We start from the raw sequence: 18,956 nt of genomic DNA, 5'->3' as shown, positions 1-18,956 counted from the left end.
GAATATACCACTTTGAAAACTGGACAGAACATTTACAAAGATCAACAAGGAAACAGGGAACCTGAGTGATACTATAAACCAACCAGATCTAACAGACATATATAGAATACTCTACCAGAATGCACATTCTTCTCCCGTGCAATTGGATCATTCCAAGGGATACAGAGCTTATGTTAGGTCACAAATAGTCTCAATAAATTTAGAGAGATTTAAAATCATACAAAGAATCTTCTGTGAACATAATCAATGAACTCACAAATTAATGTTGTTTTTATGTGTCGTTGAGTCGGACCCAACTCATAGCGACCCCTCCCTGGGTTTCTGAGGTGGTATCACTACGGAAGTAGATTCTCAACCTTCTTTCCGAGGAGTGGCTGGTGGGTTTCAACCACCAGCCTTCTGGTTAGCAGTCAAGTGCCTTAGGCACTACGCTACCAGAGCTCACAAGGAAAATGGAAAATTTCTTAAGTGTGTGGAAATCAGTATTAAAAAAACAAATGTGTCAAAGAAGCAGTCACAAATCAAATGAAAAAAGTGAAAGACAGCAAAAATGAAAGCACAACATACCAAAATTGGGAATGTACCCAATCCAGATACCAACAAAATTTTTTAAGGACATGGAAAAACCAATTACTAACTTCAAATGGAAAGGAAAGAGACCTCAAATAAGCAGAGCACTTCTCAAGAAGAACAAAGTGGGAGGTCTCACACTCCCAGATCTTAAAACCTAATATACAGCCACAGTAGTCAAAACAGCATGGTACAGTGATAGAGAGACAGACCAATGGAACAAAATTGAAAGCCCAGAAATAGACCCATCCATCTATGGACAGTAATATTTGACAAATAGGACAATTCAGGTCCAAAACCCATTAAATGAGGAAGAGAGCCTCTTTAACAAACGGTGTTGGCAAAACTGGATATCCACTTGCAGAAAAATGAAACAAGACCCATACCTCACCCCATACACAAAAACAAACTTAAGCTGGATCAAAGACTTAAATGTAAAACGCAAAACTATAAAATTCATCGAAGATAAAACAGGGGCAAATCTAGGAGCCCTAATTTATGGCACAGACTATCAAACATAACCCACAATGCACAGGAGGTAGAAGAGAAGCTAGATGACTGGGACCTTTTAAAAATTAAATTCCTATGCACATTGAAAGACTATCAAAAGGGTAAAAAGAGAACCTAATGATTGGGAGAAAATATTTGCCTGTGACATATCTGACAATGAACTTATTTCTAAAATCTATAGAAAACTTCAACACCTCAACACCAAAAAGACAAACAACCCAATTCAAAAATGGGCAAAAGACTTAAACAGACACTTAACTAAAGATGATATGCTGGCGGTCAACAAACACATGATGAATTTCTCACAATCTTTAGTCATTAGAGAGATGCAAATCAAACCAACGACAAGATATCATCTCATCCCAGCAATAACAGCAAAGTTCAACAGGACAGAAAACAACAAATGCTGGTGAGGTTGCAGAAAGACTGAACTCTTGTTCACTGCTGGTGGAATTGTAAAATGGTACAACCACTGTGGCAAATGGTATGGCATTTCCTTAAAAAACTGAAAATAGAAATACCATTGGACCCAGCAATTCCATTACTAGGAATATATCCTAAAGAGGTGAGAGGCAGCATACATATGCACACCTATGTCCATCGCAGCACAATTCACTATAGCAAAGAGATGGAAACAACCTAAATGCTCATCAATGGATGGATAACCAAATTATGGTACATTCACAATGGAATACTATGCTACATTAAAGAACAATGAAGGATACATGAATCATCTCACAACACAGATATGCCTGCAGGACATTATGCTGAGTGAAGTAAGTCAATCATAGAAGGACAAATACTGTATGAGCCCATTACTGTAAAAAGACAAAGACAGGTTTGTTTAAGAAAGGGAACTCACTTTGTAGGTTACTGGGGTGGGGAGGGAAGGGGAGGGATGGTATAGAAAGAGTCTATGACCACCAGGATAATATTAGGAAAATGTAGGACACCAAATTGTGCTCATAAGATACAGATGACAGACATTAATACCAACCAGTATATCCACAATACTGCATTACCATTAACACCAAACACCAGGCTACAGATAAACACATAAACACCTGAGATGATCAGATGGGGGTCAGTGAATAGGAATATACTCTAGATCAAGGATAGATTCAGCTGAGGCTAATCCTGCACAGATACCAATGATACAAAATACCCACAATCCTTACAGAAACAACAGAAGACAGACATAGAGTAGTCCCTCAAAGACAGCCAGACACTATGGGAGAGAGAGCCAATGGATCTACCAACTTAGGACCATAGTACTGGGGGACACGAGACTCAATTGGCACAACAAAATACATTACAATCTTGTTCCTCATTCTATATTGGTGAGCAGAGACTGGGGTCTTAAAAGCTTTCAAGCAGCCATCTAAGATGCAGCTAATGGTCTTCTATTGTCGGAAGCAGAAGAGTGCAAAAAACCAAGGGCATGTGGAAGAAATCAGCCCTAGGACATGATGGACTTCAAGACCAGAAGAACTAGATGGTGCCCGGTACCAATGCCAACCACTCAGGAAAGGATCAAAACTGGAGATCCTGGATAGAGTAGGAGGAAAGACATGGAACAGAATCCAAAAACACAATAATGACCAGAATCACTGGTTGGATGGAGTCTGGTGAGACCCCTAATACTATGGCCCTGGGATACATTTTGGGCCTGGAATAAAACTCACTCCCAGAGGCTGGCTCTCAGCCCAATAGTGAACAAGATGTACACACAGATCTCTCAACCCAGGATGATGCACCCAAATACTCTATGGAGATGCATCCCTTGGAGGAATCAACAACAGGGCACCAGAGGGGCAACATTCACATGGAAGAAATGCAGACACACAGGAGTGCATAACTAACTATGAGGGGCACGGGGTGGGGGGTGTTACTGGGCAGGGAGGGGAGGAGACTGGGTTAGGGTTGGGAACGATAAAATCCACTGCCATTGAGTCAGATCCAACTAATAATGACACTTCCTTGAGTTTCTGAGGTGGTATCGTTATGGCAATAGATTGCTCACCTTCCTTCCAAGGAGTGGCTGGTGGGTTTGAACCACCAGCCTTACTAAATGTACACAAAATGCTGAATATAAAACAAACTCTGCTCTATAACCTTGCACCTAAAGCACAATAAAAAATAAAAATTAATAATAATAAAAACTTAGGTGACGCAGTGAAGAAAATGCAAAGCTATAAACACCTATCTTAAAAAAGATAATCCCGGGACTTCTGATAAGATGGAGGAATAGGCAGACGAGTGACATGCACCTTCTTCAAACAAAGAAAAAAAAAAACAATTGACAGAGATACAGAAGAAAATCCTGGAGCCCTGAGCTTTGAAAGGAACTATACAGAAGTGGATTAGGCACCATCTAGTGGAAAAACCTGAACGAAAACAGGACTTAAGAAGAGGCTCTGTTTGCCAAGGTCAGCAGGGACATATGAGAGGCTGACAACAGGAAAGGAGACAGGTGATGAGTGTGTAAAGTGCTGTCAACTAGCAACAGAGGAGCACAGTACCCTGCCTGCGTAGATAATAAACAAAGGAAACTAAAATCGTGGGCAAGTCACTCCAACATACAATCACCAAACTGTCACAATGCCTCTGAGACAACAGAGCATCACAGTCTATACAAAGAAGCAAGACAAAGCAGGAGAAACAAGGGACCAGGATACAGACCCAAAACTCATCCCCGAGGAAGACGCAACATTGAAATTCCGATAAGGAATTCAAAAGAATTATATTTAGGTATCTTCAATGAATTAATTGTGAGCCAGGTCAATGAAAACACAGAGAAAACCCTAGAACAATTTCAAAAGACAATACAAGAATAAAATGACAAAATAAATGAAAAATTAGAAATGATACAAAATCTACACACAGAAGTCCAGAAGATTAATACTAAATTTTCAGAAATAGATAAGACATTGAATGGGCAAAGGAGCAGAATTGAATCAATGGAAGACAGAAAATTAGGGACATGGAAGTCAAATACCTGAACACTTCTTTGGAAAGGGATAAATCAGAAAAAAAATCAAAACAAAATGAAGAAAGCCTAAGATTCATGTGGGATACAATCAAAAGGAATAACCTACGTGTAATTGGAATTCCAGAACAGGAAGAGACAAATAAAATCACAGAGAAAATTGTTGAAGATTTGTTGGAAGAGAATTTTCCCAGTATGTTGAAAGATGAGAATACATCCATTCAGGAAGTCCAATGAACCGCAAACAGGATAGACCCCAAAAGAAAATCACCAAGATATATCACGATCAAACTTACCAAAACCAAAGACAAAGAAAGAATTATGAGAGCAGCACAGGAAAAACGAAAAGTTACCTACAAGGGGGCAACCAGTAAGACTAAGATCGGATTTGTCAGCAGAAACCATGCAGGCAAGGAGACAATGGGATGGTATATATAAAACTCTGAAAGAGAAAAATTTCTAACCAAGAATTATGTACCCAGCAAAACTGTCCCTCTAATATGATGGTAAAATTAGGGCATTTCCAGATAAGCAGAAATTAAGGGAATTTGTTAAAACCAGACCCACCTTACAAGAGATGTTAAAGGAAGCCCTTCGACAGAGAAGCAACAACACTCAACAGCAAGTGACTATTAACACACATGATGATATAACACAGAAACCAATCCAGCTATGAAGTATCCAAAGTAAGTAAGCCTACAAGATTGTAAGCAGGGAACCAGACATCAATTGACAAATGTGGACAACTACAAACCAAAAAGAAGGAAAAAACTGTGTTGTTACAGAACTTCTAGATGGTAGGGAAGTCAAGACAACTCCAAGATAGAATGGACTGTTCTAAACTTGGGAAGAAAACTATAAATCACAGGGTAACATCAAAGAAAACTGATAAACCTTCACATCAAAAAAGAGGACCAGCATAAATATTCAGCAAATACTAAAACAACAGCAATGAAGGAAGTGATAGCACGATTCATAAACAAAAGAATCTCAGCACAGAAAATTATATGGAACAAAGAAATCAACACCATGGAAAAGCACATAACATAAATGACAGCAACAAATTCTTATTTGCTGATAATTACATATCTGGCAAGGGACTTAACTCTAAGATTTATAGTGGGAGAGTGGATGACCAAACTATGGTACATACACATAATGGAATGCTATGCAGCACTAAAGAATAATGCAGAGTCTGCAAAACACCGTATAATATGGATGAACTTGGAGGACATTATGCTGAGTGACATAAGTCAATCACAGAAGGACAAATATTAGTTCATTGTTGTGGAGAGTCAAGGAAAGGTTTATGTATGGAGGGGAAATTTTCTTTTTTTTGGTTGTAAGGGCTGGAGGGGAGAGGAGGGAACACTGCAAAAAAAAAAAAAAAAGCCTTGACCCATGTCACTTTAGTTTTGTGTATTTCACTGTACATAAATTATATTTCAATAAAATTTATTTTAAAAAAATAAAAAGACGATCCCAAATCAATAACCTAACTTTACACCTTTGAATAAGTAGTAAAAGAAGGGCAAACTATGTCCAAAGCTATCAGCAGGAAGGAAATAATAAAGATTAGAGCAGCAATATAACAAATAGAGAACAGAAAATAGTAGAGGGAATCAATGAAAACAAAATTTCATTTTATAAAAAGATCAATACAACAGATAAACCTTTTGCTAGCTTGGTAGATGAAAAAGAGGGGAGATGCAAATAGCTAAAATGAGAAATAAAAGTGAGGACATTACCAACCCTTTAAAAAATAAAAAGGATTATACGAATATAATGAACAATTGTACCCAATGTAGATGTAATGAACAAATTCCTAGAAACACAAATTTGAAAACCTTAGCACATTTATAACAAGTGAAGAGACCAACTCAGAAATGAAAAGTCTCCCAACAAAGCAAAGTCTATAACCAGATGGTTTCAATGGTGAATTTTACCAATCATTTAAAGAATTAACATCAATTCTTGTCAAACTTTTCCAAATTATCAGAAGAGAACCCTTCCTAACTCATTCTTTGAGGCTAGCATTATACCTATACTAAAGCTAGTAGGGGTGGAGGGTCAGTGAAAAAGGGGAAGATCCTCAACAAGATGGATTAACACAGTGAGTACAAAAATGGGCTCAAATGTAACAAGGATTGTGAGAATGGCACATGACTAGACAGTGTTTCATTCTGTTTTACATAGGATCACTATGAGTTGGAACCAACTCAACGACACATAACAATAACAACAAAGCTAGATAAATATACCAAAAGGAAAAAAAACTACAGACCAATATTCCTCATGAAAGTAGATAACCTAAATACAAGCAAACCAAATCCAACAGCATAAGTATTATATAAACCACAGCCAAGTAGGATTTATCCCAGGAATGCAAGGGTAGTTCAATATAAGGAAATCAATCAATGCACAGTAGTAAAGTGAAGGAAAAAAACTGCGCGTTCATCTCAAATGATACACAAAAGGCCTCTGACAATATCTAAAACGTTTCATGATAAAAACATACAGCAAATTAAGACTAGAATGGAAATTCCTCAACAAGATAAACAACATTTATGAAAAGCCCATGTTGTTGTTGTTGTTATGTGCCGTCGAGTCGGCCCCGACTCATAGCGACCCCTCCTTGGGTTTCCGAGGCAGTATCACTACGGAAGTAGGATTGCCCAACCTTCCTTCCGAGGAGTGGCTGGTGGGTTTGAACCGCCAGCCTTCTGGTTAGCAGTCAAGTGCTTTAGCCACTATGCTACCAGAGCTCCTATGAAAAGCCCATAGCTAACATAAAAATCAATGATGAAAGACTGAAAGCTTTCTCACTAAGGTCAGGAACTAGACAAGGATTTCCACTTTCACTGCTATTCTACGTTGTATTAGAAATTCAAACCAGAGCCATTAGGTAAGAAAAACAAATGAAAGTCATCAAAATTGAGAAAGAAGAGGTAAAATTATCTCTATCTGCAGATCCTACATACAGAAAATTTCAAAGTATCCACAAGACAGTTCCAGAAGCCAATAAAAGCTAAGTTGCAGGGTATAAGAACAACACACAAAAACCAGTTGCGTCTAAATATCAGTAATGAACAATCTGAAAAGAAAATTAAGAACTCAATTTACATTTATGTGGTAATTCAGGTTGTGTCTCAACTTGGCTGGGCCTGGTTGAGTGGCTGGGTAGCTGGTGGTAGTTATTCCCCATGATGAGACTGGTAATCAGCTCCATGATGGGATCTACCACAAGCAGCTGAGTAGCTGCTTTAGGGATGTGGTCTGCTTTCCCTATATAAGCAGAAGCTTTGAGAATGGTCTACAGCTTTTTGGCACTCTCCAACGCTGCAGGTAGCCAAGTCATTGTTTAACAGCCTGCCACGCCCTGCCGTTAATGGGACCTAAATCAACGCCTTGCTGTGTTGCTTGGTAATATTAGGACAGTGCCATTTTGTTTGTTGACCTTGGGCTTGTTAGCCTCAGTGCGTGCAGCAGCTGCCTGAGTGAAGAGACACCTCTAGCGTCAGTGGGCCAGGACAAGAGCCAGAGCTGAAGCCCAAGGTTGAGAGGCTTTCACCCAGCCCCTAGAGCCTGGCACTTTGAACTTGGACTTCTAGCCTCCAAAACTGTAAGAGAATAAACTGGTGTTTGTTCAAGCCATCTCATTTGTGGTATTTCTGTTAGAGTGGCACTAGGTAATTATAAAACAAATTATATCTCAAAGAATAAAATATTGAAGAATAAACGTAACCATGGAGGGGAAAGATCTGTACACTGAAAACCATAAAACACTGCTAAGAGGAATTTTAAAAGACTTAGATAAATGGAAAGATATCCTACATTCATAGTTTGGAAGATTATAATATTGTTAAAGATGTTAAAACTATCCAAAGTGATTTACAGATTCAGTGCAAGTCCCATCAAAATTACTCAACAAAACTCACTGCCATCGAGTTGGATCTGACTCACAGCGACCTTTCCTTGGGTTTCTGAGATGGTATCACTACAGAAGTAAATTGCCCAACCTTCCTTCTGAGTAGTGGCTAATGGGTTTGAATCGCCAGACTTCTGGTTAGCAGTCAAATGCCTTAGACACTACGCCACCTGTGATGGTTATGTTTGTATGTCAACTTGGCTAGGCCTGGTTGAGTGGCTGGGCAGCTGGATGTAGTATTCCCCATGATGAGACCGGTAATCAACTCCATGGTGGAATCTACTGGGAGCAGCTGAGTAGCTAGCTGCCTTTGGGTATGTGGTCTGCTTCCTGTATATAAGCAGTAGCTTTGAGAATGGTCTCTAGCCTTTGGCACACTTGGACCCTGCATGTAGCTGTGTTGTTGCTCAGCAGCCTGCTATGCTCTGCTGACCTTGTGACTCACAGTGGACTTAAGTTAATGGCCTGCTGTGTGTATTGGTAACATCGGGACTGTGCTTTTTTGACTTGTCAACCTTGGGGCTCCTCACCCTCAGCAGCAAGCAGCTGTCTAAACGAAGAAAAGCCTCTAGCTCCAATGGGCTGGGAGCAGAAGGCAGAGCTGGACCCCAAGGTTGAGGGGCTTTCACCCAGCTCCTAGAGCCTGGCACTTTGAACTTGGATTTAAAGCCTCCAAATTTTAAGAATAAACTCCTGTTTATTAAGGCCATCCATTTTTGTGGTATATATTTCTTGTCAGAGCAGCAGTAGGTAACCAGAACACCACCTGAGCTCCCCATCAAAATCAGAATAGCCTTTTTTTTGCAGGAATGGAAAAGCCAATTCTCAAATCCATATGGAATTGCAAGGGCCTCAAACAGCAAAAGCATTTGTGAAAAAAAAGAAGAGTAATATAGGAAAATTCATACTACCCAATCTCAAAACATACCAGGAAGATACAGGATCAAAACAGTATGTACTGGTATAAAAATTAATTTAAAATCAATAGTCAAAATTTAAAAAAACTAAAACCATAAAACTCTTACAACAAAGCAGGAGTAAAGCTTTAAGACCCTGTTTTGGGTAATGGATTATTAGATATGACATTGAAAGCACAAGCAACAAGAGCCACAAAAATAGGTAAATTGGACTTTATTCCCCACGATGAGACTGCAACTCAACTCCATGCTGGAATCTGCCATGAGCAGCTGAGTAGCTGCTTTAGGGATGTGATCTGCTTCCCCTATTTAAGGAGAAGCTATGGGATCGGTCTCCAGCTTTTTGGCATGCTTGAACCCTACATGTAGCCAAGTCTTCATTCAGTAGCCTGCCATATTCTGAAGATCTTGGGACTTTCAATGAACTTGAACCAATGGCCTGCCATGTGGTTTGGTAACATGAGGACAGTGCCTTTTTTACTTGTCAACCTTGGCTTTGTCAGCCTCAGCAGCCAGCAGCTCCCTGAGTCAAGAAAGCCTCCAGCTTCAGTGAGCTGGGAGCCAGAGGCAGAGCAGAAGCCCAAGGTCAAGGGGCTTTCACCCAGCCCCTAGAGCCTGGCACTCTGAACTCAGACTTAAAGCATTCAAACTGTAAGAGAATAAACTCCCATTTGTTAAAGCCATCCCATTTGTGTTACACTCCTGTCAGAGCAGCACTAGAGGTAACCAAAACACAAGGGTATTATCAAGAACACTAAAAACACAACCTACAGAATGGGAGAAAATATTTGGAAATTATATATCCAGTAAGGACTTAAAATCTAGAAATACATAAAGAACTCCTATAACTCAGTAACAAAAAGACAAACAACCCAAATAAAAAATGGGTGAAGGATATGGATAGATATCTCTCCAGAAAAGATATATAAATGGCCAGCAGAGTATGAAAAGATATTCAATGTCACTAGTCATTAGGAAATGCAAATAAAAACCAAAGAAAGATAGTACTTCTTTCCCACTAAGATAACTATTAATAGAAAAACACAAAATACCAAGTGTTGGTAAGGATGTGAAGAAATCGGAGCTCTTGTGCACTGCTGGTGGGAATGTGAAATGGTGCAACCACTATGGAAAAGAATCTGGTGGTTCCTTAAAAAGTTCAACATGGAATTACCATATGATCCAGCAATTCTACTCTTAGGTATACACCCCAAAGAACTTGAAAGCAAAAGATCCAAACATGTATTTATATACCAGTGTTCTTTGCAGCATTATCATAATAGCTATAAGATGGAAATGTAATCATCAATAGATGAATGTACAATCAAAATGTGGTATATATGTACAATGGAAAGTTAGTGAGCCATAAAGAGAAATAAAGTTCTGATCTATGCTATGATGTGGATGAACCTTGAAAACATGCTGACTGAAATAAGTGAGACACAAAAGGAAAAATATTTGTATGATCTCACATGAAATACCAAAAATATGCAAATACATAGAGTTTAAAATTTATTAATGGTTACCAGGGCTGGAAGGAAGAGGAATGGTAGTCAGGGGGTACTGCATTCTGTTTGGGATAATGAAAAACTTTTGGAAGCAGTGATAATAGTTGTACAACACAGTGAATGTAATCAGTATCACTGAATTATATACTTAAAAATGATCATATATATATAACATATATATATTACATATAAAAGGAGCTCTGGTGGCATAGTACCTAAGGCATTTGACTGCTAACCAGACGGCTGGCAGTTCAAATCCACCAGCCACTCCTCAGAAGGAAGACTGGGCAATCTACTTCCATAGAGACACTGCCCCAAAAACCCAAGGAGGGGTCGTTACGAGTTGGGATCGACTTGACAGCAGTGAGTTTGGTTTTAGTTGGTAAAAAAAATAACAGAAGATACAGATTTGCCCACAGGTCACTAGTTTATGACTTCTACTCAAGAGCAGTCAAATATAAGTATTTGACCAATTTTATGGAAATGAACATTTCATATTTTTAGGTATGAATACCTAATGTGTTAGGAAGTGCTACACAAATGGATCATGTAGTTTTATCAGGAAAAGAGCTAATAAATACATCACCTTTTCAAATGTCCAATGCTTAGAACCTCTGATTAAACCAGCGATAATTTCTGCAACACATCGCTGTGTGCTTTCATGTGAATCTGCAACCAGACGTTCTAAATGGGGCTTCAGAACTGGCAGAAAGGCATCATCAAAATTCCGGAATATACCCTACAGAAACAAACAAAAGATAATTCTCCAGTATTCAAATGACTATCACCTCAATTATAATGTTACAATTTTCTTTATTACTACTGTAGTTAACATCCCAAATCTTCTTCCTTTTATAACTTAATTTATCAATGTCTTTAAGCTAAAACAGTATGAACAGTTTTAATTTACATTTGCATTATAATTTACATTTGCATTATAATGTAAACAATGAAAAATTGATTTTTCTGACCTTAAAAAGACTGTAGTTTAGAAAAGGAAATGAATGCCAATTGTTTTTTTTTTCCTTTTAGTGCTAATTAGAAACATTAAGATAAATACTAAACAGTTTTTTGTTTTGTTCTGAGACCTCTACCTTTAAGCTAAGATCAATTATGACTGACATTAATTACAAAGGCACTGTAGCGGAAGGTAACAGATGGCTAAAATCAAATGATCATACACTTTCAAACTAAGGAACCTGAAAATTGAACAGTCATTAAGCTTTATGAAGAATATATATAATATATATAAATACCATAGTTACCTTAAAGAGGCAAAAACGTCGGGGATTAAATTTATCTTTTCCTTTTCTGTCTTCTAAAGATAGAAAATTAATTAACTGTTCAACGAATTTAGGATCAGAAAAATGATCAAATACAATCTGTTCTGCCTATAAAGTTAGAGGGGAAAAAATATTCAGGGTTTATAATTTGTTTAACATGATTCTGAAACAGTTAAAATTTATTTCTATCTTTCTGATACTCATTTGTAGGCTGTATTCTCCCTCTCCCCCAATAATGTAACAGTTCTCTTCCCACTTCCTCCCTGTGGTTACCCTTCCCATGTCCCTCTTTCCTATGCATTCCCTCTGAGCTATCCTATCTCCCGGTGCAAATGCTTCCCTTCTGATCTCCCATGATTGATTGTTCTAAGGAGTGTACTTACCTGGTATAAATGTTCACCATATATGCCTGTTTGTCTGGCTGGAAGCTACAGGAGTGAGTTTAATTCCAGGCCTGAAGGGTGACTAGGGCCATAGTCTCGGGGGGGGGTTCACCAATCTCTATCAGACGAGTAAGCCTGTTTTTTTTTTTAAATGATTTTGAGATTGGTTCTACACTTTTCTCTCACTCTATCCAAAATCTCCTACACTGATTCCTTCCCAAGTGGCTCACACTGGTAGCCAGGTATCATCTAGTTCTTCTGGTCTCAGGTCATGAAGGCTCTACTACTCCCTTGGATTAACTGTTTCCCATGCCTTTTTGATTTTCTTCATTCTTCTTTGTTCCAAAACAACTGTTGTATCTCACACCCCAATCGATGGTTGAATTTTTGTTCTATTAATTTTCAGTTCCCAAAGAGGCATTATAATGCTTTCTAGAATCAAAACATTATCTCCCACTAAAAGTGCTAAATTTTAAATAAAACCAGTAACTAAAAGTTTTCCTTCTGATCTTTAAGTATGGATCCCATTTTGCAAATTATGAACTAAAACCAACAAACGTTTTGTCTGGAAAATGAAGAATTAATGCTATGGTGCCACTTGATGTGCAACATAGGAAAATTTCCCAAATTGTAATCAAACTCCAACAACCTATGCCTGTATTTATAAAACATTGGAATTTAAAGGGCAAAATTTGTTCAGAATCAGAAAATAAAGGCACCATTAACTTGAGGAATATATGAACTTAAAAGCCCTCATCAGCCTTCAAAATGAAGAAGAAATAAGATCAATGAAGACTGAGGAGTTTCAACTTACATCTACAAACATATATTTAGTGAGTACCCATTACTGATTTGCAATAAAAAAACAAAGATGCATTTGAACCAGGGTAAACAAGTGTTTACAAATGGTGAAAATGGAATTCTTACCTCTGTCATATCCTCTCTGCTTCTGCCAAGCTTAGGTTGCTCTTCCACACCAGCATAAACAACCATATTCCTACACAGTAAGAGTTTATTTGTAATAAGCGTAGGAAAAAAATAGAGCATAGAGCCTTACAGAAAGCGTTCGAAAGCACTTTTAATGAACTGTTGCTAAGTTTGGGAGTATAAATATCTCAGTAACAGTTTCAGTCAGTATGTCAGATCACTGTGTCCTAATGACAGACTACTACAGTCAACAATGAGAGATAAACAGTATTTCTCTAGGCTGATTTATGCACATACATTATTCAGAGATATGAGGATAATTCAGGGCTGCTGTTAACAACCTCTTTAGCCCTAGAATGGCAGGACTGAGGAAGTCCTAAGGGTCCAGAGGAAACAGGCAAGAACAAGGAATAGCACTGGCCAGAAGAAAACAAAAAGTGAGGAAGAGAGAACAGAGAAAAGAATATGTGTATTTTCAGTGGCAGATTACCTCTAACTGCCTCATGTCTCTGAATCTCCCTAGAAATTCAAAGATGACAAAACAAATTTTAGATATGTTGTTTATATAATGAAGTGCACAGTAAGTTACAACTTACCGTGGCCAGGTGTAGTATCCCCAGTGAGTTTTTTCCACAAAGCAACTTGATTCCCATTCATTTTTAGTTCTGGGTATACTTTTGCTGTCATAATGCAACCAAAGATTATCAGGCCTATCACCAGCAAGAATTTGTGTAGGTTTAGGATATCCACCTAAGGTACGAAAAATCACATTGATGAATTTAAAAGTATTCATGCAACCATTATACTCAAATTTCAACCAATAATACCAGTGTAACTTTTGTCTTCATAACAAGCCTCTAGTAAAATTACCTAAAGACAAAACCCAGATATACACAGAAATTAAGGGAGTATTTCAAACCAGAAGGGAAATATAGATTATCCACTAATGGTGCTGAACACATATTTGGGAGAGAAAAGTTTGATATTTACTTCATAATTTTTACCAAAATTAATTCCAAAAGTTTCTAAATAGTTTCAGACTCGCAGAAAAGTTGCAAAAAGCACACAAAGTGCTCCCACGTACAACCTTTATCCCGATAACATTCTCATACTCTACACCCATGCCCACACACCCACATATTGTTTTTTTAATAATCATTTGAGTAAACATAATTCTTATCCCAAGAATCTCCCTGTGCTATTTCCTGTAAATAAGAATATGCTTACAGAACCCTAATGCTCAAAAACAAACAACAAAATATTAGTTCTGTACTATTATCTATCTTATCAATAGGTTTTACTCAAATTTGTGAAGTGTCTCACTAATGCCCCTTATCACAAAATAAAACAATATTAAAGCCATTCTTTCCAGGTCTACACTAATCCAGACCAAACTTTGCATTTAGTTGGCATGTCTGTTTACTCTCCTTTAATCTGGAACAGTTCCTCAGACTTTGTCTTTCATAACCTTTACCTTGACATCATAGAAGACTATACCAAACAAAACCAAACGCTCTGCCGTTGAATCAGATCTGACTCACAGTCACCCCTCCTTGGGTTTCCAAAGTGGTATCACTACGGAAGTAGATTGCCCCATCTTCCTTCGGAGGAGTGGCTGGTGGGTTTGAACCGTCAGCCTTCTAGTTAGCAGTCAAGTGCCTTCGGCACTATGCTACCAGAGCTCCTATCTATTAAATAGCCTATGAAAAGATATTTTTGAAACTATATAAACATCCAATTTCTCATCTCTTGTTCTAGCATCACAGAATTTTTTCTGAAGCAATTATTATGGTGATTACCAAATGGTAATTTTCTAATTCCTTCATTTCATTTATTAGTTGCCACTCTACTCTAAAAAACAAAGTATTTTTCTTTTTCCCTCCATGATTACTTATTTATATCAATATGGAATAACTTGTTAATTCTTCTTTTATTCTAATGGTTATAATCTATTACTATCAGTATTCATTTTGATATTCAAACTGTGCCAGATTTGGATAGCAGAATGCCCTTTTGAGCTGTCTCTTGTAACCTTTCACATGTTCTCATCATTTTTAGACTACTTCCCTACTATCTGACTCAAGATGTTCTTGCTTTTCCCAGCAACAGCTTTGAAATCAGTTATTTCTCCAAAAAGCCCCGGTTGCTTTCAGTGGACACTGCTATTTAGAAAACAAGATCTAGGACTAAGTGTAAGATAAAAATTTTGCGGGTAAAAATTAACCATAAATATATAAAGTAAATCATTGGTGAATTTTCTTAAAATACCAAAGAGGATGACGTTTTTCTATTAAAAATATGAAATCTAAAAGTCCCCTCATTCGTAATTTTTTTGCTACATGGTTTCTTTTTTTGATGGACATACAGAAGTCAAGACAAATAAGACTGAAAATACCATAAACAAATGAAGACTCTTTATAACCAAATAATAACAAGACCAAAAACCAAAATTAAAAAATTAAGGACAAGTAGTCCCACAGGAAAAAAGAAATGTTTAACAACCACACTGATCAAGGTAACATTTTTTACCCATCACATGGGCAAATGTTATCTATGTAAAAAATTTATATTGATGAACATTTCAGCCCCATAATGTTCATGAAATATAATTACTTAAGTAACTAGTAATGGTGGTTACACATAGGAGACCAGTTGGAGTAGAGAATAAGGGGTTTTTACTACAATGCTATGCTATTTATTTATTTTGGACAAATTAAGTATCTACTCTTGAAATAAATAATTTTCCTGTTGTGTTTCAAAACTATTTAAATATAATCCATAATACAGACTATGTTATAGAAAATAGAGACTGCTTTATTTGTACCTTGCTTAGTATTAAAAATTAGTATTATTAATATAATATTGGACTGCAAATGTATTTCAAGTGAGGGTAAAATAAAGATTAGCACAACTGAATACCATGGGAGTTATCAAAGACAAAAAATTTGGTAGTCAAAAAAAAAAAAAAAACCAATATTCATTTTTTTCTCCCTATAAAATCATATTATTTTATTACTTTCCATGATTATAATACTTTTATAAGACTACTGCTTTTGTTTTTTGATTTACTACTCAAAAAGTTCTGATAATATATATATGGGACATCAAGCTCAATTGGCATAACATAGTACACAAAAATACCGTTCCACATCCTACTTTGGTGAGTTGTTGTTGTTGTTGTTATGTGTTATCAAGTCAGACCTAACTCACAGCGACCTCTCCTTGGGTTTCCGAGGCAGTATCATTACAGAAGTAGATTGCCCAACCTTCCTTCCAAGGAATGGCTAGCAGATTTGAACTACCAGCCTTCTGGTGAGCAGTCAAGTGCCTTAGGCACTACGCTACCAGAGCTCCCCTTTGGTGAGGAGCAAGTGGGATCTTAAAAGCTTGCAAGTGGCAATCTAGATGCAACAATGGGTCTCTCCTCGTCCAGACCAAAGCAGAGTGAAGAAAACCAAAGATGCATGGAAGCAGTTAGTCCAAGGGACTGGTACACCATGTGTTCCACAGCCTATATGACTATGAGACCAGAAGAACTAGATAGATAGTGCCTGCCTATCACTGGCAACCACTTGGAGGGGGATCTGGGCAGGAGATCCTGAGTAGAATAGGAGAACAATGTGGAATAAAACTCAAAATCATAAGAAAAAAGGGACCAGGTTTCCTAGTCTGACAGAGCCTGGTGAAACCCCTGAGACTATGGTCCTAGCTGCTCTTCAGGTCTGGAACTGAACCCATTCCTGTGGCTCCCAGCCAAACAAAAGACAGGCATATGAGCGGAACATTTACATTACGTAGATACACTCCTTGGAGAGATCAATCATGGGAGGAGAACAGAAGGGCTGTTTGTGCACTGGGAGACAGCTCGGGGGTAGGAGTACACGGGAGGGAAGGACATGGGGAAGAGATAATTATGGGGAGGAAGTGAAAAAGCTGTTACATTGTGGGAGACTGCAGTCAATGTCATGAGACAAAGTATGTGAACTGCTGTATGGAAAATGAATATGCTCTGTAAACTTTCAACCAAATCACACACACACTCACACACAAAAGTTCTGATAATACATATAAAGAAGAAAATTAACAGTGTCTTTAACCCCACCACCTAGAGAGAATCACTTATACTCTGAAATACTGTTTGAGAAACAATTAGCACAATTTCCTTAGTAAAAAGAATAATATAAAGTAGATGTCCAATGTGTGCAAAAGGTACATGTATTATAAAGGTAACAGAATTTATTTATTTTTATAACTCCTTTTATCACTAATTGTTATTAAATTTTACTGTTTCTCTTCATAAGGAGCTGTGGTAGTGTAGTGGTTAAGGCATTTGGCTGTTAACCAAAGGTCCATAGTTTGAACCCACTAGCTGCTCTGCAGAAATGAGACAATCTGCTTATATAAAGATTTATAGTCTTGGAAACCCAGTGAGGGTTGCTATGAGTCAGAATCAACCTGATGGCAATGAGTTTGTTTACTGGTGGGTTCTTCTTCATATATTATCTAACACTTTTTAATTAATATCCATTTGAGAATAAGAACTACTGTACTGTGGAAGCAGATAACTTGCATCCCCTGAAGTCTTCTATAAACTAAACGTTGTTGTTGTTATGTGCCGTTGAGTCGAACCCAACTCATAGCAAGCCCTCCTTGGGTTTCTGAAGCAGTATCACTACAGAAGTAGATCACCCAACCTTTTGTCCAAGGAGTGGCTGGTGGGTTTGAACCACCAGCCTTCTGGTTAGCAGTCAAATGCCTTAGGCACTACACTACCAGAGTTTAGCTTAATTAATAGTTAATGTCTACCTTGAGTATTGTGTTCTCTCAAAATCTATATACATGGGATCAAATTGACAGTATCAATTCAAAAGATTTGATAGGAACCTTAGAGAATAGTTGTACCACTAAAAGAATGTAATCAATGTCACTAAATTGTGCATGTAGAATCTTGATCTATGTTCTGCTGCGTTTATTCTCAAGACCACCACCAAAAGAAATAAAATTTATAGGAAAAAAATTCTCATGGATTTTCTATGTATAAAATCATATTAATTACAAACAATGATAAATTTGCCCCTTCCTTTCCAAAAGTTGTACTGCTTTTTTTCCTATTTCAAGTCTTCTTATATTGGATTTTTCAGAACCATATTAAATAATAATATTAAATGACAGCAATGAACTAAACAATCTTATTTTATTTCACCTTTACACAAATGGCTGAAATTGTGTATTACTACTTGCTGTGCATATTCTCAAAAAAAAAAATAATAAAAGAACTATAATTTATATAGCTTAAATAAAGAAAAATTTCTGAGTTTCAGAGAAGTATTATTAATAACTTTTGGTAATACTTACTGATTTCATAGGGGTTGATGGTCAGCTTTTTGTGAGTCCTTTTAAGTTGCTTTAGAATACCAGCAACAGCTGAGATAGCCATCTAGAAAAAAAACAGATAAGGTTCACGTATCCAAGTTTTATAACTTCTCAAACAACCGCTTTGTTCAAAGCAAAAGCTGGATTCTGCTTCTTTCAAAACAGAAATACCTCACCCACTGCATATCTGGTGTCACAGCTAGAAGTGCTAAATTTAACTTGAAATGAGTCCTTCACAACTCTCACTGTCGAATCTTCCTGCACACTAGTCTCTCAGTTTAGGAAACATTGACCTTTTCTGTATTAAACCAGTACTTCCATATTCTTCAAATTTTATCTAAACATCTCTTCTCTAAGGATCTTTCTCCAATGCACCAGGGCTAGGTCAGCCCTCCTTGCATCTCACCTGTAATGCTTTGGAGTGTAAAAACAAAAAGTTGTACATCAGCTGTCCTACCCCTGTATTATATCACATTATAATTTTTTTTCAAACTCAATCTTTCTCATTAACCTATAAACTCCCTTCCTATAAATCCCCAGAGTTGAAATGCACAGTACCTAAATATGC

General features: G+C 37.3%; 1 protein-coding gene across 1 annotated transcript in view; it reads right to left on the bottom strand.

The window, feature by feature from the left end:
• PSME4 (proteasome activator subunit 4) overlaps positions 1–18,956 on the bottom strand; it is a 129,718-nt gene that overhangs the window by 26,431 nt on the left and 84,331 nt on the right. Inside the window, exons 33-37 of the mRNA XM_042782717.1 lie at positions 18,371–18,452; positions 13,612–13,765; positions 13,016–13,085; positions 11,688–11,813; positions 11,009–11,161 (exon numbers count right to left, since the gene is read on the bottom strand). Of these exons, the coding sequence (XP_042638651.1) occupies positions 11,009–11,161; positions 11,688–11,813; positions 13,016–13,085; positions 13,612–13,765; positions 18,371–18,452 (585 nt within the window). The remainder of the gene's footprint in view (positions 1–11,008; positions 11,162–11,687; positions 11,814–13,015; positions 13,086–13,611; positions 13,766–18,370; positions 18,453–18,956) is intronic.

The sequence above is a fragment of the Orycteropus afer genome, unplaced genomic scaffold (genome assembly GCF_000298275.1).
Source record: "Orycteropus afer afer isolate SDZICR_OR568_19922 unplaced genomic scaffold, OryAfe1.0 scaffold00424, whole genome shotgun sequence".
Taxonomy (NCBI): Eukaryota; Metazoa; Chordata; class Mammalia; order Tubulidentata; family Orycteropodidae; genus Orycteropus; species Orycteropus afer.
The sequence above is the reverse complement of the archived record's forward strand: the minus strand, read 5'-3'. Positions and strand labels throughout refer to the sequence as shown.